The following is a 24,358-nucleotide window of genomic DNA, read 5'->3' on the forward strand; positions in this document are numbered from 1 at the left end:
CTATAAATCCAAATTTCTTAGGTACTTAATAAATATTTAATTGTGAAATATTAATTTCCAACATTGAGTAATTCTAATCATAAACATTATCATACTTTTAACAACAAACATATGAAGGTATAATAATTCATACAAATCAAATACAATATATAATTAAGTTCAATATATAAGATAAGGAAAATCAACAATAAGTAACATGTTATAAATTGGTGTCTTCATTTGAACAATTGTGAACCAAAATGACTATGTGATAAACCCCAATTGTTACAAGAAGAGTTGGGCCACTGCCTCTCTTAGAATCATGTGATGCTATACCAGGAATGGTAGTTGGCTTCGAGAGTTAAATCTTGTATGTCCAAGTTGTTGATGTCAACTACAATAATGTACTTGCACTTCCTCGTCTTGTGATGAAACTCTATTATGACCCAAAGATCGGTTAACATGTCAACATTCCATAACTGAAGCATAAATTATGTGAGAATTATCTAGATAAACCCATTCTAACTAGTCTCTAAACATGTAAACATACAATTCGGAGTGTTGCATTTGCGTAGTCAATATCACTTCCAGAATTACATACCAATCATACATTACACAATTTCAACAAATCATATATCATCTATCTCATCAATAAACTTGTAACTAACAAACACAAATCAATTACAGAGTCATATTTGTAGATTATAATAACTATACAACATGCTTATACTACCAATCCATTCATCTTAAGCCACAAACATGGTATACATTTCAACAACACCAACTACACAATAAGGTTCACCATACATGCATCTCACATTGTTTAGAGATGTTAAGATGTGACTAGTTAAATAGTATATGAACTCTTTAAACTGTTAAGACATGTTTTATGTTGTAAACCTAAATGCAAAACCATGATAAATTATGTGTTCAAAGTAGATAAAATCTTGACAATTGGTCGGGCTATTAGACTAAGGATATTACAAGTGGTATTAAAGCCACTCCACATGTTCTTTTGAGCAATGCGATTAAATCTTAGTGAGGATGTTGCGTTCATAATGGGGGTAATTGTAAGACTCTTAAGCAAATCTCATATTGGTAAAACACGAGAGAGATGTTGAATATGTATTTGTATCCTATAGCGCTTGGGGATGCTAATATGTGACTGATTAAATAACATATGAACTTTTTAAGCTATCAGAACACGTATTGTGTTATAAAACCTAAAAACAAAATTATGATGGACTAAATGTCCAAAGTATACAATATTTTGATAGTAGACTAAACTATTGAAGCATGAATGCTACATTAAAGTTTTGACTCTAAAATTATGAAAATACTGATAATAAGCTAAACAACCATGAAATATGTTTATTTTTATCCAGATAACACCATGAATGGTCGTTCTTTTCCTATGAATGGTGTTCTTTTAGTTAGTCAACTAAAAACATGTCTTTAAATCATTGAAAAACTTATCCTTACCCAATTTTAAATTTGATAGACTCATAAGTGACTGTACATTCCCTGTGCATAGTTGTTCATCCTTGCACACTTAGCCAACATAAAATGATGATTTTGCCCTTTTCAAGGCATGAACGGGTGTCCACTCCAACGGTGCACATCCATTTTAGATCACAAATAATAATTATTCAATTTACACTCTTCAATTCAAAAGAAACGCAAAAAAACCAATATACCCTTAAACGTACTTATGGGTGTTATAGTTATTGATAATCCATGAACATTCTTAACTAATGTATTGAAGAACTCTACGATGCTGATTGTCATGATATAGTATCAAAGCCAAGGAAATTATGCGTGTGCGCATTTATATAACCCAGTGATTGTCAGGTAGACAGTTGCTTTTGGATTAAAATAAAAAATTGACTTCATGAAATCTTGACAATCTGACAACCAATATGCCTTGGCAGCTTGACAATATACACCCTTAATAGTTTTTATCCTTTTGTACTTGATGCACATGTTATATTTCAAATGTTAACAATAAAAGTCATGGTTTTCATTAGAAAATATGTTGGCAACAACAATTATAATGACAAGGTGTTGATTTGAAATAAACTAATTATCCAAGTCACTTGGGCAATCCCATATTTTCCTCATAAACAAAGTCCAGGGATCTATCTCTTTTTTACCTCTAACACCAAAAGGTAAAAGATAAATTTAGTTGTTACCATCTTTTCTAATACAAAAAACAATGTCTTGAAATATCTCTCTTTCAAGAATGCATAGTCAATGCAAATAATGGGACAAATGTACTCTTTGAATACTCTTATTGAACACCATTGGGTCATGAACAAGAATATAATCAATTTGAATCATCGATCTCAATATGAGTCTACCTGTCAAGGTTATGAGACTCTAGGTTATTGCAATATTCTAATAACAATCTGGACTCATTGGGTATACCTCTTAACACCTTTAATGCTCAATTTTGACTCGTCATATTTGTGTATACAAAATATCAATCTTATATCTTTTTATCATATTAATAATAATTTTTTTGGGTCTGTATATACGATACACCATAATAAACATCATTTTTAATTTCAATACACAAATTACACCTTAGTTTAACATATAGCCATTTTTCATTAATGGACAACAAATTTGAAATTAAAAAAACTGATACTCATCACAAAAATTTATGCTTCTTTTGTTTTTTGCTTTTTTTGTTTTGTGTCAAGAAACCTCACTAGAGCAAAAAAAATTTATATTACCTATGTTCTATTTTTATAACGAGAAATCTCATTTAAACCAAATTATCTCTTTAAAATCAAATCTTAAATCTAATGACTATTTTCCAAATAATTAATTATACGATTATTTGGATGGCATATTTTTTTTATACAGAGAGAGAGAGAGATGACGTAACATGACAGGAGGAACTTTTAGTTTCTTTCGCGAAACATGAAAGAAGTCAAAAAGCTCATGTCATGGTTGTCACTTCGGTCATGCAATCTTCAAGTAGATCGAAAAATTAAGCACGCGTCTCTTGTCATTTCATCCTCTTTAATTCTTGTTCTCTCGTTCTGTGGGACACGAATATTCAACCTAAGTGGAGTCCCCACTGTGGAGAATCGCTTTACAAAATTATGTTTAAGCGTTTCATTCTCTAGAGAATTCACAAAAAGCCACCCTTTTTAATGGAAAACCCTAGCTCTGATCAGCTCGTTCTCTTCATCGATCAACAAAACCCTAAACCTTCAAGCATGGAAACCGAGCTCAAGGACCAAATAGCTGAAGAGCAGAAGTCCTGGAACCCGCCAGCTAGAACGAAAACCCTTCGCCGCCTCAGCTTCTCCAAACCAAAAGCTCGATTACTAGAGTTCAACTATCCGGCAACTGGCCACAAACCAATTCCTGAATCCGAGGAAAGCGAACCGTTTCTGGAAAACTATTCTTCAAGCGAAGATGATGACGATGAAGATGAGAACGAGTGGGAGAAAGAATATGATGAAGATGACGGAGGAACGGGAGGAGAAAAAGTGAGAAAGAGGAGAAAAATTCAATGGAGACTATTGATAGAATGGATGTTGTTCATCATTATTATGACTTGTTTGATTTGTTCTCTGACGATAAAGTCGATCAAGAATGAGCTCACTTGGGGACTTGAGACGTGGAAATGGTGCTTAATGGTGATGGTGACCTTCTGCGGCCGCCTGGTTTCGGGGTGGTTAATGACTTTCGTCGTCTTCTTAATCGTCCGCAACTTCATGCTCAGAGAAAAGGTTTTGTATTTCGTTTATGGACTCAGAAAAAGCATCCAAAACTGCGTCTGGTTGGCTCTCGTACTCCTCTCATGGAGTATGTTCAACGGGAAAGTCCACAAAAACAAAATTCTCAAGAAAGTCTTTCAAGCTCTCGTTGCAGTACTCCTCGGTGCAACGATTTGGCTTATGAAAATCTTTCTAGTGAAATTATTAGCCTCATCGTTTCACGTTACCACATATTTTGATCGAATGAAAGAGAGTGCCTTTCATCACTATATTTTGGATACACTTTCAGGACCACCAATGAACATGGACGGGATCGTGAAACAAGGCCATAATCTGACGGAATCGAAGTCGATGCCGGCGAGATGGAAGGAGGGGAAGTTGAAGGAAGCAAGGAATGTTTACAAGTCTAAAAAGTTTGGGTCTAGGAAGATTGACATGGAGAAGCTGAGGAGGCTGAGTACGGAGAGGAGGGCTTCGGCTTGGACCGTGAAGAGGTTGGTGAATTACATAAGGTCATCAGGTTTGTCAACCATTTCTAAGACTGTTGATGAATTTGGAAACGCTGAATCGGAGATCACTAGCGAATGGGCGGCGAGAAACTCTGCTCAAAGGATCTTCAAGAACGTAGCTAAACCGAATGCCAAGTAATTTTTTATCTCTCTCTCTCTCTGAAATTCTAATGGCTTAGATAAAAAGGTAAAAAACAAAATGAATAAAGAACAAATACATTCAAGAAGTTTGCCTTAATTTGGTGCTAAAGAAATCGATTCATTAACTATAAATAATAATCTGAAATTTGTGAGTACAACATTTGATAGTAGTTGATCATGCGATACATACAATATTTATATTGAAATTTTCTAGAGTTGCTCGAGAATCCTTGTAGACAAATAGTCAGCGATCTTAAGAAATATTGGTTACCCTAGAATGTGTGGCCACACTAGAGTATCAAAATTACAGCTTGGTTTCCTTAGAGAGCTAAAGAAAAGATTTAATTTTTCAAAAGATGATGGTGTTAAAAATGGGATTTCAATGGAGCTCAAATCACCATATACTTTTAGAAATGGGGTTTCAGGCAGCTCGCCATAACTGATCAAGAAACGGATGGGCTTTGTCTGGGTGTCTTTTTCTCTTCAGATTCTTTCCAATGTACACAAGACATTTAAACGTGACAATGATTTATCTCAGTGTGCATAAATTACTGGTGGTCCAAATAGTAGATAAATCTGTGTTGATAATGGGATTCTTACTTATCTCTTATAGAATTGTTCTTGCCAGTAAATCGAACCCTGGCGCCTGTGTGATTGGAGTCTGTATATTTTCCACTAGGGTCATGCAATATTATTCAAGTGGAAGAAAATAAGGTTTTCTTTGTGGTGATTATTTTGGGCTGTCCTTTTCTCATTGGAATTACTCTTGAACATTCTTGACCATGAGTTCGAGTTAGATTGATTGCTTGGTGCAGATTTCCTTATTACATTTTGGTGTTATTATTAAAATCATTTCCCATGGTGGAATAACGAAGTGAAAAAGGTGAGCAATGGTTCCCTTTTTGGGACCAAAAACTGAGTGGTATACAAGGAGGAATGGAAAAATTCATTAATGATTTCTTATATGCTAGCGACAAGCGAAAAAGGTGAACAAAGTGGGCGGTGGTTCACTTGTTGGGAGACCCAAATTCGTGACAATACGACGCCTAACATTATATATATATATATATAATGAAAATTCTTAGATCTGCTCCAAACAAAGATAATTTTTATTTGCATTTAATGTTAATTAATTTTTTTTTTTGGGTCACCAACATTTTTTTTTTAAGTGAGAATATCAATATACCTTTTGCTTTTGCTTTTCCTTGTTGTAGGTATATTGAAGAGGAAGATTTAATGAGATTTTTGACTCGTGTTGAGATTCATACTATATTTCCACTCTTTGAAGGGGCCCTTGAGACTGGAAGGATAACAAAATCTTCATTTAGAAATTGGGTGGTATGAATCTTTTCCTCATTACTATTATTCAGTCAATTTTATCACCATTCAAATCTCCTCTGCTATTAGTAGTTTATTCATCTTTGCAATTCCAAGCCAATTAATGGTGTTTTTTTCATCGGCAGGTTCGAGCTTATCTTGAGAGAAAAGCCTTAGCGCATTCGTTGAATGACACCAAAACGGCAGTTCAACAGCTGCACAAATTAGCAAGTGCAATTGTCAGTGTAATTATACTTGTGGTGTCTCTCATGGTGATGGAGGTAGCCACTTCAAAGGTAATAGTTTTTGTCCTCACACAAATTGTTCTTGTGGGCTTCATGTTCCAAAACACTTGCAAATGGTCTTCGAATCCATTGTCTTCATCTTCATCATGCACCCTTATGACATTGGAGATCGCTGTGTCATTGATGGTGTTCAGGTTAGTATCTTCTCATATAGTAATTCTAACTTTTCAATAACAAATGTATAATAAACTTAAATACCCACCTTAATTATGTCTATCCAAATCATAACTTTTATATATATTAAACTTATTTTATTAATTATTTAAATATATTTGTAATTTGTCATTAAACCATTTAATTATTCAATTTTATTAAACTATAATTAATATTAACCCGTATTAAAAAGTTTTCTAACATATTCATGTGGTTTTGAGTAAATGATTGTAGAAGAAATGAATATATTAACCACAGTATTTCTCCGATACGATATGAAGAAAATATTTTATCCGAATGTGGTGTTGCTCACCAAGCCAATAAGCAATTTTTACAGAAGTCCGGAAATGGCAGATGTTATTAATTTCAGTGTTGATATTTCTACGTCCATGGATTCTATCATTGCGCTTAAGAAGGCGATTCAAGCGTAAGTAACTTGTATTAATCATCCTATAATTCAATTTCTTTGATTTCATAACAGTAAATTCACAAGTTTTGTATCATTAATGCAGATATATCGAGAGCAAACCCAACTACTGGAACCCTAAACATGCAGTGATAGTGAAAGAAATTGACGAACAGAACAAATTGAAAATTTGTGTAAGTGTTCAACATACCATCAATCACCAGAACTATGGGGAGAGGAGTAGTCGGGTATCTGAGCTTATTCTTGAGTTGAAAAAGATCCTTGAGAATCTTGGAATCAAGTATAGTCTTCTTCCTCAAGAGATTCATCTCACGCAGGTTAATTTCGAGGATTGGAGCTAGATGTATAGCATGGCATGCATGCCATTGATTATTGTCTTACTTAAATATATTAATTATGGTTATCTTCATGTTTAAAATAACTATAAAAGCGATTTCTCTAATTAAGTTGTGCTACTTTCGTACTATTGTTTAAGGCTATTTTTTTTTTTAAAGTTAATTTTATATGAAAAAAATACAAAGGACCAAACACAAGGGCTCAAAACCTTCCATTTACAACTGTAGTTTCAAATCAAGGGTGGAAGCCTCCTAATACAATAATTATAAACTCTCCATTTTCAACTTCAACCCTAATTGAAAGATAAAATTGATATAAAAAAGTGGGAGTCTAATTAAACGACAGTTCAGCACCAACAACAAAATCTAACACAAAAGATTCAAATCAAAATACACGTCAATGGTTGTTGTTAGAAGTATGAATTTTTGAATTAAGTTTTTTATTTTACTTCAATCTAGTACTTTACTTTATTGACCTCAAGGGTTAATAAAATTATTAGAGTATTAGAACTTTCAAGATAAAGGTATGGATTCGAGCATCCGTTATGCTTGTAAAAAATCTTGACTTACCCAATACAGTAATTTTAGGTTTGACCACTATACCCCGAGTTTATTTATTTAACAAATATGGACGAGATTTCCGGTTATAAAAAAATTTAGTACTTTACTATATATTATTGTCTGTTGATTTTCATGGCCACTCAAGCTAAGAAAAAAAATTATAAATTGAAGAACTTATCGAAAATAATAATATGATTATATGAATTTTAAAACATGTAGTTAATTTCTCTGTAAATTTACATAAGAATTTTCTTTAATAAAAATATTAGCAAGACTAGAAGTTTATGATAGGGGTAGATTTGAACTAAGCTCAACTCGACCTTAATTAATCCACGGTGAATTATATTTTTTCATCCAAGATTGGGCTCAAAAACACTTTTTTATTCTTTGACGACATAAATATTGTTTCACCCAAAACTTAACCATGTTACTAGAAAATATGATCTAAAATAGTATAAAAATTTAAATTACCATATTACCTATATATTGAACTTCCTTTTCCCTTTGTATGCCTCTTACAAAATTCAAACCATCAATGCCATTTTCTTTTCTCTCTCATTTCAATTTCTTTCTCCTTCTCTTGCATTCAATCAATCAATTAGAGGTTTGGAAGAAGAGGCTGAGATGGTGAAGATTCTCTTTCTCTTGCATTTGATCAATCAGAGGTTTGGAAAGATGGGGCTGAGATGGTGAATACGGTTTGCAAAAAGATAAGGGCTGGTTTGGGTTTTCTTCAATGCTGCCTATTGGAATGGTTTGTGAGTTATGTTTGTAATTTGATTGAATTAGTGAGAGGAAGAAAATGAAGATGTAGAAGTTTACTTGTTAAATTATGTAGAATTTATTAATTAAATAAAAAAATCCATTAATTATATTTACTATTATTTTTTATTTTGATTTTATTGTGAGTTGTTGATAGGGGTGCAATCTAACTAAGTATTAGTTGGTTCGAACTCGATTCAATTGCTTAAAGAGGAGCTCGAACTTAAGTTTAAATTTCAAATAAATTTGATTTGACTCAAATTAAAACTTTCTGTCTTACTCAACATGTAAACTAAACATCTCATATATCTCTTGCTCAAAATTTTTTTTATTTTTACATTGTTGATGATCATACTCGAAGAAAACCATTTGCAAAGGTAAACTCATCATTATCATATAAATTGAATCAATTTTTTTTTTCTTTTACAATCAATCTTAATGTCATACCTTTCCATGAAATTCATACCTAAAATTACATTAAAATCTAGCATTCAAATAAATATCAAATCTACTCTTCGCTCTTGGCCTCTCATAGTCATTGTCTCACCCATCAAAATCTCAATATTGAGCACACTATAATTGTCAATCAACTATACTTTATTTGCTCTACTATCGAGAGCACTAACATTAACCTCTCAACTATGGCATGTGCAATAAAAAAATGCATAACTCCAAAATCAATCAAAACTTAAGGAGGGTTAATATAATAAAGCAACTAAGTCATAATTATTGATGGGTTGGCCTCTACTTGGCTTTAGGCCACATTGAACACTTTGACATTGGCAACCCCAATTGTCTACTTCATTGGGCTGGTGCAACTGTATAATCTCTTGCTAGGTAGTTAGGTTGTCTACATATGAAACACACCCTCCAACCCATCATACACTCTCTTAGGTGGCTCCTCTCATATTTTCTAGCAGGTGGGGTGATCTCCCTTTCTCTGCTTCTTAGTCTTCCAGTTTTTATTGCCTAATCCAAACATCTCAGCTGCATGGCCTTTTCGTTTGGCATTAGTGGGTGTAACTGCTGGGCACTCTCTTGGGCTATTATTTGTATGAGCACCTCTGACCTATGAGCCTTAGTCAATGCCTCTTTGTAAGACTTAAGAGGTTGTGCACCTTTTATAACATCTTGGGTAATCTCTGGGTTAAACTCATGTATAAATTTCATCATCCTAGGTTGACAAACAAGCGAACTTATGAGAATTATTTGCATGCAAAGACAAATCACTACTGAATAATACCTTGGAATTTTATTGAACTTTCTAGAAAAATTACGTGAGAATTACATGACCCTGGTTTACATAGAATTCAACACACCTACCACTTGGAAACAATTGTCAATTTCATCTTCTAAGGTTAAACATTTCACCTGAAAGTGACGTGTCCCTGCTCACCTTTGTCGTCGGATGGTTTTCCAGCACCTGAGAATGTCAAGACGATGAAATAGTCCCTTAGTTGAACCGTTTGCCTTCTCCTCTGCTCAATATACATTTCCCTTTCGCACCCAATGCCTTAAAACCACACTATTCCACTTAAGTATAAAACACAATGTTTTGAAAGTTGGTTTTCAAATCTTCCCCACCAGAAAACCAACACAATAGACCACATTCAGCTCCACCTGATTTGCAGAATAACAATTATCTTCCTTTAAGAAAAAAACGACTTCACCTTCTATCTTCAGCTACACAATTCTTCCCTCAACATTAGTATTGCTTTAATCTATACACAGAGATTACATAACACTATCTTCCCTCAACAACAACACTATACACCTAGAACTTGTTTCACCACTTTGTTTTGCTTCTCCCTTGCATTACCTGACAAGTTAAGGTTTCAACATTCTGTACCTCAGCATCTGGTTCTTCAATCGTCATTTCATTTACTCATCCTCCAACATGTTGTTTTCAATCAACATTTTGTACTCCACTAAGTTCAGCTTGTTTCTTAACACAAAAAATGGATTACTTGATTGCAACTTTGTTGGGGCGAATTCAAATAAAATAACTAGAAACCAAATCCAAATGAAGTTAAAGTAGTTGAAACATCTCTAGTCACCTAAATTAATTAACTCATAATAACCCATCTTAATTTTTTAAGTCTAAGCAAGCATAGGAAATATTCTACTCATTTATTAATTTTAGTCTAAAGGTCTATGTAAAGCTAAACTACGTGCAACGACCTTCATAAAAGCGACCATATTCATAACATAAAAATGGCCAAATATAAAACGAACTGATGAACTTATAAATTTGTTTTATTTTGTCAGGAATTAAAAGCAAGAGATCAGTAGAAAGAGATGGAGAAAAGCAAAGTTTTGATTGTCGAGTCGAGGCTACAGGTTATTTGGGGAAAAGGTTAATTAAGGCGAGTCTAGCGCTTGGCCATGAAACCTATATATGTTCTTCATAAAGAAGAGTTGGTGTTGATATTGAGAAAGTTTTGATTTTTGCTTTTTTATAAATACATATATACAAGACAAACAAGCCAATTTTTATTTGTAATTGAACCAGTCAATATAGTCTAGTTTTAATAACATTGATAAATAATATAATTATTACTCTTATATATCTTGTAACAATATTAAAAAATGAAAAATAAGACAAGTTTTTCAAGAAAAATAAAAACTGTGGACATGAGTCAAATTTTGCATTTGGATGCAGTCACTTAAAAAAATTTAATTTTTAGTTGATTCATCATTAGAGATAATATCATGTACATAAATAATTAAATAAATTGGCGTGATGATCTTTTGTTTTCAATAATATATTATTTATTTTAATTTGTTATTTTAAAACTATTTAATTATATTAAATATATTAATTTTATTGATAAATTTGTGTTAACAATTTGGTGATTGATGAGTTCAGACGTTTTTTATTGCATTGTCTTAAAATGTGTGACATATCCTCTATGTGGGTTGACACATTAACAAAGTCCCTCCCACTAGGTTTTGAAAAGGTCAAAGGGCTATTTCCCACCCAAAGTTTAGTGAAAAAGACAAATTCTCATTCATTAATATTAAAAAACTCAAATATTTATCAATCTGTTAAAATTCACTATTAAAATTAGAGATAAAATTTTTATTTAACAAAAATATTTAAAAACCTAAAGTTTTATCGCATTCTCTCATTTAGTTTCAAACTCTTAACAATTTCAACCTACTTAAGGCTTGAAAAATTACCATTTTCTCTTAGGGTTTACAATTTTTTTTTTCTTGCTGCTTCTTCGGTGATTGAAGTCGACCAATTGGCAATCTCCCATCTTCCTGGAGAGGATGAATCATTGGTTGATGATTCGTCGATACAAATCTATGCTACGTATAGATCGATTAGACAAAGTTTATAAGTCTTTGTCCAGCTAAGATGTGCGTTGCACAAATCTGTGTCAATAAATCATCGGCCAACCTCTGGTTAATCGATGATTTGTCCTCTCCAAGGAGATGGGAAATTGGTCACCGAAGAAGTGGCAAGGAAAAAAATTGTAAACCTTATGGGAAAATAGTCATTTTTCAAACTTTAAGTGAAGTAAAATTATTAGATTTTGAAACTAAAAAGAGAAATATGATAAAACTTTAATTTTTTTAAATAATTTTGCTAAATAACTTTATCAGTGAATTCTAACATATGGTGAATATTTGAATTTTTTAAAATTAATGATAGAAATTTGTCTTTTTACTAAATTTTAGGTGGAACATAGTGCTTTGGCCTTTTGAAGAATAATAATTAGGATTATTGATCCTAAGGTTTATGTGATGTCAACATAATATGTTAGTAAGGTTCCTTTTTTCATACAAATATTTGTCATAATCGTAACAATCCTTGAAGAATAATGATATTGCCAACCCTAGGATCAATAATCCTAATTTTATTTATGCAAAAGAAATGTTATCTTGAAGGCCAAAGGACCATTTCTTACTCAAGTTTTAATATAAAGAGAAATGCATATTTATAAGGTTTTAAAATTTTAAATATCTTCTCGTATACTAATTTGTATTAAAATTTATTATTAAAGTTAAAGGTAAAATCATTATTTTATCAATAATATTAAAAAATATATAATTTTATCTTTTTATTTTTATTTTTGAAAACTCGCATTTTATCCTACAACCTCAACTTTAAAAAGTAACTCTCCCCCCCCCCCCCCCCAAATCCCTAAGATTTGCTGCAAACTCCAGCAACAATGACGATGACAGTCAATTAGTTTCGGTGTCGACCAACCTTTTGTGCATCTCCTTCTATTGCCACCGATGAAGCTAGATGAAGCCTGAAGACCAAGAGGCTTCATCTAATTGGCTCCAAATGATGAGAATCCATTGCGTTTTTCGTTGATTCAACTTCAAATCTGGATGACTGTCAATAAAAACCCATTCTCTGGCCACGAATGCATTCATCGTGTGATGATCCATTGCAATTGTGATCGAAGAATGGTGGCCACGTCCTCATCCATGCAGTGGGAGAGAATGTCGACAAATGAGAGGTTTGCTAGAAAATAAATATATAACTTTTCAAACTTTTGAGCGGAAGAAAAAAAAGTTAATTTTTTAGACTAAAATGAAAGAATAATTATTAGTTTTTTAAATATAATTATTTAATAACAATTTTACCCTTATAATTAACAGTAAGTTTTAAAAAAAAATCTATGATGAATGAATATTTGAGTTTTTAAAACTTTACAAATGAATTTATTTTTATACTAAACCTTGGATGAAAATAAGTCTTTATTACGAGGAACCACGAGGGCAAGTATACTTGTTTGAGCATGAGATGAGCAGAGGCACAGATTAGAGATGGAGAAAAGCGAAGTATTGGCTTTTAATTTTTTTTTTAAATAAGTTGAATCCTAGAAACAAATAAAAAGAAAAGGTCTTAGATCTTGTATCATTATGCAGCGGGTTATTTGGTGTATCCATTTTCTCAAACGACTCGATCCGACCCGTCAAATTCCAAGTGAGGGCAGCAGTAACAGACGACAGAGATTCCATTATCTAGCAATATCCACCATTATCAAATATAGGAGAATTCAGTCATCTCCGTCCCTCCCTCGGCTTAAAAATGCCATCATCTAACGCCGCCACCGTCCTGTCTACGGTTCCTCCAATTCAAAGTCCAAAGGCGAGCCAATTTTTAGCTTCTTGTTTTGTCATATCTTTCAGTGCTCAGCTTTTCATACAGATTAATATCCATTTAAATTTTGCTTTTCTTTACTCAGAAATAATCAAATGCTTTGTTTTATAAGAAATGAGTTGCAGATCGCTTTTATGTTTGCTTTGTTATTCTGAACTGTAAATTTCCTAGTTAATTTGTTTATTTTTAAATTTTTTGAGCTTGAAATTTTTTTTTTGGGTCATAAATTGTAGTTTAACTGCAAAAGGGTCTCAATAAATTGTCATGGCAATTTTGGTGGTAAAACGGTCAACACACTGACAGTGTTTAGAAGACTCAATTGTTCTACTCATACCATTGCACGGGATGGTAGTAAGTCGGCTGACCTTGATGTGCCATTCCCCGGTGACTACTCTGAACTTCTCGAACAAGTAAGCTTTTACGTAATATGCATTGCAATTCATGATTATTCTGTAAATTGATTATGTGAAATTTTGGTAGTGTAAGGCGTAGAATGAGGAAATTCTGCTTTACAAGACTTTTAGTTCAACAATATTACTGAGTGTTTGCAAAAACATTATTTTCTTTTGTTGATTGAAAAAGAAATAGGAGAAGATTAAATAAGAGAAAGAGAAAAAATAGGTAAGTTTGGGTACTAAAAAACAATACTAAGTCAAGAAATGAACATGCAATCAACACTATTGAAGTTGTGCCTAATGATGCTTCAAAGAGTTAAAATTGTGTATTATTAAATCTGGATAGATACTTTTAGCAAGTTTGCTTTCAATGCTCACTAGTATGTTTTTATTGTAAAGTTTCTTTCTTTGTAATTTATTTAGATAATTATATAGATATGAGATTAATGTAAATGAAACAATATCATCAATCAACATTACTTGTATATGACAAGTGCCTAAAGATGAGTGATAAAACCAACTTAAAAATTGGACGAGGAACAGAAACTCCGAGGAACTTTTTGGAGTGTATTCTGTGTCTGTCAAGGTCTATATGGTATGTTTCACTGTATCCAACAAAATTATAATTTGTATGTCAATTCCTCTAGTTGTTACTGTGGTTGCAACATTTACTTTGGGTTTGTAACAATTAACAGGCAAAAAATGCTGTTGAATTAGCTGTGAAAGATGGCAAACAGTTGATGGTGAGTTATAACTGGATAATAGAACTTATAAGCTAGCACACTCGACTGCAGAAACTGTATTGTTTGTGACCAGCAAATATATGTTACAGGAAATCGAATTCCCAACAGCTGGACTTGATTCTGTACCTGGTGCTTTCCACTTGGCCCACCTTCTTCTCTCTTGTTTTCCCAGTTATTGGCTCCCAATTAATGAAGACTATGTTACAGGTGATGGTGAAGGAGGAATAGAAATGACTGGAAGCATGATGCTGATACGTGAATTTTGTGATCAGTTTGTAACCCCTGAGAAAGCTACACGAACTAGAATAGTAAGTCTTTGTGTATATGAGCAGTACTAGAATAATATTATTGCTTTGATTCATCTCTTAAATATAAGGCATTCTGCTGTTAGGGGAGAGGTTTTGTTGTGGATCCTTCTCTGCTATGTATTATATTTCCAGGACCAGCATTGCAGCACTAGATAAATGAAAAATGATTGTCATTGTCACTAACACTATATAGTTTATGTGAATTTGTATTCATGATTGTTACCTGAGAAAAATATTTTGCATTTTTTATTTCAGAATGATTTATATGTGAGAGATTCTTATTTATATATTATGATTAAGTTGAAGATGTTAATGATAGCGAACTTGATCTATGTTTGGTGATATAGGACATTGTTGAAAATTTGTTAAGAAGTTCATATATGTGTGTGTGTGTGTGTGTGTGTGTGTGTGTTTTCAGACTGCATTGAGACTCAAGAATATCACTCATACATTGTGTAAACATCGCTACATGGGCACCTTACCAAGGCTCTGCAGTCTAATGACCTTTTTCTGTATGTCTGATATCTATGATCACAATTGATTTAGTGATTTTGATCAGTCATTTGGTGTTATCATTTTTATGATCAAATTTATAAGGATAAACCTGACATTTGTTTCTTCAGTTTTTCCCGGAGGCAAATGAAGTAAAATTTGCAAGAAAATCGGCTTTTGAAGGAGCATCTTTTAAGTTAGACTATCTTACAAAGCCTTCATTTTTTGAGGATTTTGGTTTGACCGAAAAGGTCAAAATGGCAGACCGTGTGCAACCTGAAGATGAAATGTTCCTAGTTGCTTATCCATATTTTAATGTCAATGGTAGCTTCAAAATCTTGTCCTTTTAATAGATATTCATTCTATAAGGTTCTTATTTCTGCTATTCTTTCCATTTAGAGATGCTTGTGGTGGAAGAGCTTTACAAGGAAGCAGTCTCCAATACTACACGAAAAATGATTATATTCAATGGAGAACTTGACCGGATAAGGTCTGGTTGTATCCTCTGCCATTGTTGCATGATTGTCTTAAATCCCATTGGTTTTGGCTAATTTTGATGCTATAGAATAGTTTCTATACACACACCCATCAAATTGGTCACTTGTTTCACCACTTGGTATTATTTTAATTCTGATTACTTTCGACTTTCTGCCTTCAATTTTCTTTTTAATTAAAGGAACAGTTTTTTTTCTGGCATTGATAGGAAGTTCAAGGATCAAACTGTAGCTGCATATGTCCATATTGTTGGTACCTTTGTATTGTCTATTTGGATCAAAGTTATCCTTGAATGAAATAAGATTATCCACCATTCTTCTACCCTAAGCTTGCTGCACTAACCAAGACTCTCCTGCCAAAGATGGAGACTGTATATTATATTCACAATTTTAAAGGACGCAATGGAGGAGCCCTTTTCAGGTGTGCTAGCTTGTAATTGAGATTTTGCTGCTTTAGTAAATAACTTGTTTATGTTTTTAAAAAATTTGAAAACCTCTACTGTTACTTGTTGTTTGGCTTCTTAGAGAGTTGCTATTTTCGAAATTTCGTCACCATTTTCTCAATGTCATAGTAACTGCTAAATTAAACAGTAATTTTCCCTTTCTGTTAGGTGCTACCCAGGTACTTGGAAAGTCTTCAAGAAAGTGCGGGATAAATATCTTTGTTTGCATGAACAGGAAGCCATGCCATCCCTCAAGGAAGTTGCCTTGGACATCCTGCCGTCAGCTTGAGATCTCAGTATGTAATGAAACTTGCACTTTTTTTTTTTCAAAATATCAACTATATGCAAGAATGTCCTACATTTTGATCAAACTAACAAAAACGCTCAGAAAGATTCGGAATACGTGTTCAAGTATTAATAAAATGTACTAAATTACTTGCAGGTTATGTTGGCCTCTCATGAGGTCCTGGAAAGTGCAACAAGAAAGCTCAACAAGGTACAAGTTTGATTGTACTAATGGTTTTTAAATTTATATATAACTGCATTGGTGATTCTTTCTGAATTTTAAATGTTCATTCAAAACATGAAGTATCAGAAACATATATATAAGTTTATGTTTGAGCAGATGAATTTCTATATAGCACTTGGCTGAAAAAGCTGAAAATGAATTAAACCTTTACTATGGCATTGACAAAAAAGCAAACTCATTGCTCGGTTTATCAAGTTATGTCACCTGAAAAATAGTTTTGAAGAAGGAAGATAACGGCTTTGGAATTCATTGTTCTCATATTGCTATAAGGATGGAAATTTGGGAGACAAGGGAAGTTCCGCATCAGTCTGTATGTAATGCAATTCCTGAAGACAGCTTCAGAAGGTGATTTATTATAAAAGAATTTATGTGTATAAAATTTTTCGTTTGATCTTTTCTTTAAATGTTTGCTTATAACTTTTTTTTCTTAAATTGTTTTACTGATTGTTTGAAGGAACTTAAAGTTTGAATTTCTTTACTAAGTTGTTTTAAGCTTTTTAAAGTTTTCTTCATACATAAATATCAGAACATAGATTTTCACTACCATAAGGAAATAAAGACATCTTAAAACATTATGTTGTTGACATAGATGTTTCTACTACATTCAGGAAATATACACTTCTAAAAACATCAGGTTGTGTTCTAAGGTTAAGTTGCGATAACTATTGACATATTATAACCATAGATTCTCCTACAACCCTAGAACAAAATGAAGAAAATACGATTACTCTAGCAATAACTTGTTGCAATAGGATCCAAGTTAATGTTGACATCATAGGGTCAATGCTATGTTGTTGCCAACAGGGTCAAAGCTAAGGCCTGGAAGATGGAATGAGGAATCCTGTATAAGAAGAAACCTATACAGAGAAGAGAATCATATATAATAAGGAAGAGTCTCATATCATTAACACCCCTCTTCAATGGATTAAAGACCAAGAGTTTGGACCAAAAAAGCTTCGATTTGGTAATTGTTTGAGCCTTAGTGTTGCAAGTTGTTGCGATGTGATAATCTACTTCAATATGTTTAGTGCATTAATGAAATACATGATTGTTTGCAATCTTAAAGAAACTCTGATGATAAAGAAAAACAGGAAAGAGAGTATTGATTCCGATATCATGCATGAGGAAATGAAGCCAAATGATCTTAGATATCATACCTGCTATTGCGTGATATTCAACTTCAATATTGGGTTGAGATACAATATGTTACTTTACTGCTTATTGTGCCAAGAAATGGAAGAGTATCCCAAAAAGATTCATAACTCAACAATAGAATGGCGACTATTAGAATCACTGACTTTTCCCTCATTAGTGTGACCACTGAGCTCAAGAGAATAATATGACGACAAGTGATCATCATATGGAGCCACAATGGTGACAAAGAACTTGAAGAAGGGCATAGTGAATTGAAGCAGGATTACTTATAAAGTGAGTCAAAATAATGTACAACATGAGCAATGTTTAGTTAGATGATTGTAAGATACAAAAGAACACCAAGTAATTCTCGGTAACAAATGGGATTTCAGAGGGGCTCACCGTCATCCTTATGAAGTTTCATGTTAAGCTACACTGGAGAATCAAAAGTAAGAGAGTCTATATTAGAGGCTTGACTGAGTAGATCAATGGTGTACTACTTCTGCTAAGAGAGAAGATAACCACTAGAATAATAGGGCTACTTTGATGCTAAAAAACCATTTTAGAGGTTTAAAAATATTTTATTTCAAATTGCTAATGAAGATGTTTCACAAAGTTAATGATGATAGTATCATCTCATGCAATAATCATATCATCCATAGAAATGATGAGAATGCTAGGCTTGTGGGGAGTAGTTCAAGCGAACATAACATAGTCGAAGAAGTTTTTGGTAAAGCCAACATTGAGTATTGAGTGACAAAACTTATGAAGCCAAGCACACAAAACTTGTTTGAGGTTATAAATGATATGATAAATATGACCATTTGAATAGTATTTGCAAAGGAGTTATAAATGAATCTACGAGTTAACTTATCATTAATAGATTTAGAATCATTAAGCCTGCTTTACATATAATACTACCAAGAATCACTATAAAATACTATATAAAAGATCATAGGGTCAAACAAATTCTCTGTAATAGTTATGACTTGTACTTTAAGTCAACTTAACTCTTGTTTCAGGATAATAAGATCAGTCAAGTTAGGTTTTCTGGTTATTGGGATAGTTGAATTATTATTATTATTATTAATCAACCCAGCCGGAAAAAAAAAGAAAAACGGAGGTTGCATTGCAAACAAACTTCCTCAGAAATAAAATCATTGAGAAAAAAACATTCTTAAATATTCATATGATAGATAGGCCACTCATGAGCTAATGCAAGATCAATGACCAACTCAAGCTGCTCAGCAGAGAGTGTTTGCATTAATATCATTTTTCTTCTAATTATTAATGTTTTTAAACTTTTTATTTTTCTTTTTTAAAAAATTATTCTTTAAGTATTTTAATTAAAAAAATAGTTAAAAGGTAGAAAAAGAATAAAGGGTATTTATATCTTTTTGACAATTTCTATTAAAGTTAAGGTTCAATTACTATTAGATATACTTTAGTTAAAATGTATGTAAATTTTATCCTTTCACTGCTCAAGTCTGGAGAATTTGTACCCTATCAATAATATTCCTTAAGAATATAAATACTGTTTTGTTGTGACCTGAAATCTCACATCGCTCCCGTGTAGTCCACTGAGCATGTATATAGGCAGGGGTCAGAAGCCTTTAACTTGTATGACGCGTTTTCATAGGAGAAACAAAACTGTGCCGGCCTGAAGCCCAAAGCGGACAATATCGTTTAGGCTGTTTATAACATGTTATCAGCATGATTCCCAATTGGGGGGGGGGGGGGGGGGGTGTGTTGTGACCTGAAGTCCCACATCGCTCTCGTGCAGTCCACTGAGCGTGTATATAGGTAGGGGTCAAAAGCCCTTAACTTGAATGACGCGTTTTCATAGGATAAACAAAATCGTGCGGGTCTGAAGCCCAAAGCGGACAATATCGTTCAGGCTGTTTATAACACGTTATCAGCACGATTCGCGATGGGGGGGGGGGGGTGTGTTGTGACCTGAAGTCTCACATCGCTCACGTGCAGTCCACTGAGCGTGTATATAAGCAGAGGTCAGAAGCCCTTAACTTGAATGACGCATTTTCATAGGAGAAACAAAACCGTGCGGGCCTGAAGCCCAAAGCGGATAATATCGTTCAGGCTGTTTATAACACATTATCAGCACGATTCGCGATTGGTGGGGGGGTGTGTTGTGCCCTGAAGTCCCACATCGCTCTCGTGTAGTCCACTGAGCGTGTATATAGGCAGGGGCCAGAAACCCTTAACTTGAATGACGCGTTTTCATAAAAGAAACAAAACCGTGCGGGCCTAAAGCACAAAACGGACAATATCGTTCAGGCTGTTTATAACACGTTATCAGCACGATTCGCGATGGGGGGGTGTGTTGTGACCTGAAGTCCCACATCGCTCCCGTGCAGTCCACTGAGCGTGTATATAGGCAGGGGCCAGAAACCCTTAACTTGAATGACGCATTTTCATAGGAGAAACAAAATCATGCGAGCCTGAAGCCCAAAACGGACAATATCGTTTAGGCTGTTTATAACACGTTATCAGCACGATTGGCGATGGGGGGGGGGGGGGGGGGGGGGGGAGGGTGTGTTGTAACCTGAAGTCCCACATCGCTCCCGTGCAGTCCACTGAGCGTGTATATAGGCAGGGGTCAGAAGCCCTTAACTTGTATGACGCGTTTTCATAGGAGAAACAAAACCGTGCGGGCCTGAAGCTCAAAGCGGACAATATCGTTCAGGCTATTTATAACATGTTTGTTATTATTATTATTATTATTATAATATCTTATAGGTAATTTTCACAATCTGTGTGTCAAATATAAGTTTTTCCCCCTTAAAACCCACACTCATTTTCTTTGAAAAAAAAACTAAAATATATATTTAGACACAATGAAATGGAATGGAATACCTTGAGGGGGCATTTGGTTCAAGCGGTGAAAAGATTATTTTAGTAATCTATTTTTTATTGTTTATATTATTTTGTTTAGTTGGTAAACAATAGAAAATTCTAGTAACTTTTATTATCAATGGTCATATAACAAGTAATATAAAAAATAATTTGATTATCATTTTCACTTTAGATGTTAAAAGATTATCAAGATAATTTTGATTTTGTTATAACTATATCCTTATTTATTTATTTTTTTTAGAGAAAAATAATCTCATTTTCAATTAATACAACAAATAATATCAAAAATATTTTAGTATAGTTAAACCCAAGGACATTTAAATAAAATATAATACTAGTATTTTTTTATTACCTCTAATCAAACACAATAATTATTTATATCTATTAATTTTTACTAAATTTTATCAAATATAGTAATAATTTATATATAATAATCTTAAAAATAATCTATCTATAAAATAATCTTTCAATTTTAGTAAAAATATTTTTTAAACTAAACATCCCTTAAAAGTTGAAATGGCCAAGAGAGATGATGATGATGATGATGATAATATTAAATTATAGAGTTTTGTTATTTGTTATTCATGACATGATCTTATTTTGCACGGTAATGTTGTTTTGACATTTGTTTTACATTTGAATATATAATTACATGTTGTTCGTCCATGACCTTATTTTGCCTAATAATGTTTTGTATCTTTGTACTCTTTGGATCTTACTATGCTGCATTACTTACAGATCAATCATGTAATAATATTTGTTCAGATTGCCGACATGCCCACACAAGGCCAAAAGACTTCTTCCCACCCAATGTTTGATGCATGCCCAAAGTTTCATCTGTGCCATTTTGAAAATTTAAAACCTTGACTATAAAATTATTAAAATTAAAAATAAAATTATTATTTAATTAATAATATTAAAAAATATAAAAAATTATATTATTTTTCTTTTTAAATCTTCAAAACTAATAAGTTTTTTTGTATGATTATACTTTAAAAAATTACATTTCTTCTTATAAGTTTTTAAATTTTCAAGCAAACTTTTTTTTCTAGTAACCAGCACCCTACAATTGTCCCTCTCTCTTCTTCTATTCTTATCCTTGTTAGAGAAGATTAGTATTTATTTAGACAAAGATGAATCGATAAAGATGATAAATCATTTTTGTCAAAAAATCTAAAACACCGAAATAGATCGATGCGACACCAAAGTAGAAATCGACAAAGACACAAACCATTTTTCAATGAAGACAAGAGTCATCTTTATCGATTTGTTTTCGTCTAAATAAATACTTGTCTTATCCAATAAAAATGAGATTGGAAAAAATAAGAGAGATAGTCAAAGAATATCAATTACTAGAGGGGGTAAGGTTTGTCTTAAAAATTGAAATTCTAAAAATATATATATAATTTTTTAAATTTTAAGGAAGAGAAAAATTATTAATTTTTACTATTTAAAAAATATATATAAATAAATATTTATTACAGAATTTATGAGCGTATACTGAATCCATTTTATCTTCACCGACCTCATGGCATCCATGTTAACATGTTAACAGCACATGCGGGGGAACACGTCTTTTGGCCCCACACAAATCAATATGATAATTCAATGGTCCTGATCTTCCCACGTCAAACACCTTTATGGCTCGCAATAATGAGATCCTGCTTTCTCCCATCATCTCCAACCCTAAGGAACTTTTGGTAACAAACGGTCAAACTATGAACACCTACGGGTAAAAACCTCCCAAACCCTTCGTTGCTAAGCTTTCTCTTCGTTTAAATATCAAACTTTCTTCATCCCGAAACCATCCAACAAAACATCAAACATGTCTTCTTCTCTTTCAACTTTTCCTGATCACGATGCCGAGATATGGATTGTTCCATTCTTCGGCCAAGGCCATCTTTATCCTTGCATGGAATTATGCAAGCAATTAGCCTCCCGTAGTATCAAATCCTCCCTTATCATTTCTTCCAATATCGCCAGTAACATCCCTTCCTCTCTGGGTCAATTTCCTCTCGTTCAAATTACTGAAATACCCTCGTCTCCGCCTCCGACGTTGCAGCCTAGCTCGGTCTCGGACCCTCTTCAACACCACCGTCACCAGCACGCTCAGATGGCCCAGGGCCTTCAGAATCTTTTTTCGACCCGGGTCCCACCGGTTTGTGCTATTGTTGATGTTATGATGTCCTGGACGGCTGATACTTTCAAAAAGTTTGGAGTTCCGATGATCGGGTTTTTCACTTCGGGCGCTTGCTCTGCTGCTATGGAGCATGCCAGCTGGAAGGCCCACCCAGAAGATCTAAAACCCGGGGAGATCCGTTTGCTGCCTGGGTTACCCGAAGAAATGGCTTTAACTGAGTCGGATCTTAAACGCAAGCCTCACGGACCTCCAGGTGGTACGTTCGGCTCACAAGGTGGTGCTGGCCCATTTCCAGGAGCAGGCCCAAGACCGGGTTTCCCTGGCCCACCGGGCGGAGGCCCGAGACCAGGATTTCTTGGTCCACCTGGCGCACCTGGGCCTAAGATGATGGGCCCACCTCGTCCGGGTCAACAACCACCGTGGGTGGAGGAAGTAGCGGGCTCAATCGCGATGGTGCTCAACACGTGTGACGAGCTCGAACGACCGTTCATCAAGTACCTAGCTGATCAAACGGGAAAACCAGTTTGGGGAGTCGGACCACTATTACCGGAACAATTCTACAAATCAGCCGGTTCATTGCTTCACGACCGCGAGATAAGGACGAACCGCTGGTCTAACGTGACAGAAAACGAGGTAATCGAATGGTTAGATTCGAAGCCACGTGGATCAGTGTTATACATTTCATTCGGTAGTGAAGTCGGTCCCAATATGGAGGAGTACCCACAGATAGCGGACGCATTGGAAGCATCAAACCAGCCATTTATTTGGGTCATCCAATCCGGAGCAGGTAGATCGGGTCCGCCACGTCAGCTACTGGGCCTAAGCGGCCCAGAAGGCGAAGAAGAAGGGTATTTTCCACATGGGCTGGATAGTAAAGTTGGGAAAAGAGGTTTGATAATACGCGGATGGGCACCACAATTATTGATACTGAGTCACCCGTCGACGGGCGGATTTTTAACGCACTGCGGATGGAATTCAACGGTGGAAGCACTCGGGCGTGGGGTCCCATTTTTGGCGTGGCCAATCAGAGGGGATCAATTTGATAATGCAAAATTGGTGATCAATCATCTGAAAGTGGGGTACATGGTTCGTGATGACCAATCAAAATTGACGAGGAAGGATGATATAATAAAGGGAATCGAAAAGCTGATGGGAGATGAAGAAATGAAGAAGGGAGCTGAAATTATTGGGAAGAAATTTGCGAATGGTTTTCCTGCCAGTTCAACTGCTTCTTTGGATGCCTTGACTGATTTTATTATTAGGCAGAAAGCAGTTTAGACGTAAACTTTATTTTGTACGGCTGAAATATTGCCATATGATATGAAAAGATCAATTACATTTTGCATAGACTAATGTCGAATTATTATATTATTATAAGCACATAAGTTTCAGTTAACTGAAAACTTGAGGATTTAAAAGGAATATAACAAACCCTAGGGGTTTTACATGATAGTT

General features: G+C 34.0%; 3 protein-coding genes across 7 annotated transcripts; all 3 read left to right on the forward strand.

Annotated features, from left to right (window-relative positions):
• The first annotated feature begins 3,056 nt into the window (after positions 1–3,056).
• LOC123224283 (mechanosensitive ion channel protein 10-like) lies at positions 3,057–7,034 on the forward strand. The gene is made up of 5 exons (XM_044647900.1): positions 3,057–4,360; positions 5,581–5,704; positions 5,830–6,122; positions 6,479–6,568; positions 6,654–7,034. Exons 1-5 carry the CDS (start codon positions 3,144–3,146, stop codon positions 6,907–6,909), a joined length of 1,980 nt encoding a protein of 659 aa, XP_044503835.1. The 5' UTR covers positions 3,057–3,143; the 3' UTR covers positions 6,910–7,034.
• A 6,045-nt stretch (positions 7,035–13,079) lies between these two features.
• LOC123223906 lies at positions 13,080–17,134 on the forward strand. Of its 5 annotated transcripts, none has more exons than XR_006503887.1 (11): positions 13,089–13,339; positions 13,585–13,761; positions 14,442–14,489; positions 14,579–14,618; positions 14,697–14,797; positions 15,421–15,613; positions 15,689–15,787; positions 16,087–16,204; positions 16,395–16,522; positions 16,669–16,722; positions 16,852–17,134. XR_006503887.1 is itself a non-coding variant. In XM_044647374.1 (10 exons), exons 1-9 carry the CDS (start codon positions 13,280–13,282, stop codon positions 16,513–16,515), a joined length of 957 nt encoding a protein of 318 aa, XP_044503309.1. In that variant the 5' UTR covers positions 13,090–13,279; the 3' UTR covers positions 16,516–16,522; positions 16,669–17,134. The 5 variants fall into 5 exon arrangements, 2 of the variants coding, with proteins under 2 accessions (XP_044503310.1, XP_044503309.1); XR_006503888.1 differs by having other exon boundaries at positions 16,971–17,134; XR_006503886.1 differs by having other exon boundaries at positions 13,090–13,339; positions 16,942–17,134.
• Positions 17,135–22,450: 5,316 nt separating this feature from the next.
• On the forward strand, positions 22,451–24,250 carry LOC123223905 (scopoletin glucosyltransferase-like). The gene has a single exon (XM_044647373.1). It carries the CDS (start codon positions 22,589–22,591, stop codon positions 24,179–24,181), a length of 1,593 nt encoding a protein of 530 aa, XP_044503308.1. The 5' UTR covers positions 22,451–22,588; the 3' UTR covers positions 24,182–24,250.
• The last annotated feature ends 108 nt before the right edge of the window (positions 24,251–24,358 follow it).

Source organism: Mangifera indica, chromosome 8, assembly GCF_011075055.1.
Source record: "Mangifera indica cultivar Alphonso chromosome 8, CATAS_Mindica_2.1, whole genome shotgun sequence".
NCBI classification, from domain to species: domain Eukaryota; kingdom Viridiplantae; phylum Streptophyta; class Magnoliopsida; order Sapindales; family Anacardiaceae; genus Mangifera; species Mangifera indica.

Coding starts and splice junctions, on each gene's coding strand:
- LOC123224283 (XM_044647900.1), top strand. CDS start 3,144: ATGGAAAACCCTAGCTCTGATCAGCTCGTTCTCTTCATCGATCAACAA. Junction 5,705..5,829: donor CTTCATTTAGAAATTGGGTG/GTATGAATCTTT, acceptor TTTCATCGGCAG/GTTCGAGCTTATCTTGAGAG. Junction 6,123..6,478: donor GTGTCATTGATGGTGTTCAG/GTTAGTATCTTC, acceptor CAATTTTTACAG/AAGTCCGGAAATGGCAGATG.
- LOC123223906 (XM_044647374.1), top strand. CDS start 13,280: ATGCCATCATCTAACGCCGCCACCGTCCTGTCTACGGTTCCTCCAATT. Junction 15,614..15,688: donor TCCATATTTTAATGTCAATG/GTAGCTTCAAAA, acceptor CTTTCCATTTAG/AGATGCTTGTGGTGGAAGAG. Junction 16,205..16,394: donor AATGGAGGAGCCCTTTTCAG/GTGTGCTAGCTT, acceptor CCTTTCTGTTAG/GTGCTACCCAGGTACTTGGA.
- LOC123223905 (XM_044647373.1), top strand. CDS start 22,589: ATGTCTTCTTCTCTTTCAACTTTTCCTGATCACGATGCCGAGATATGG.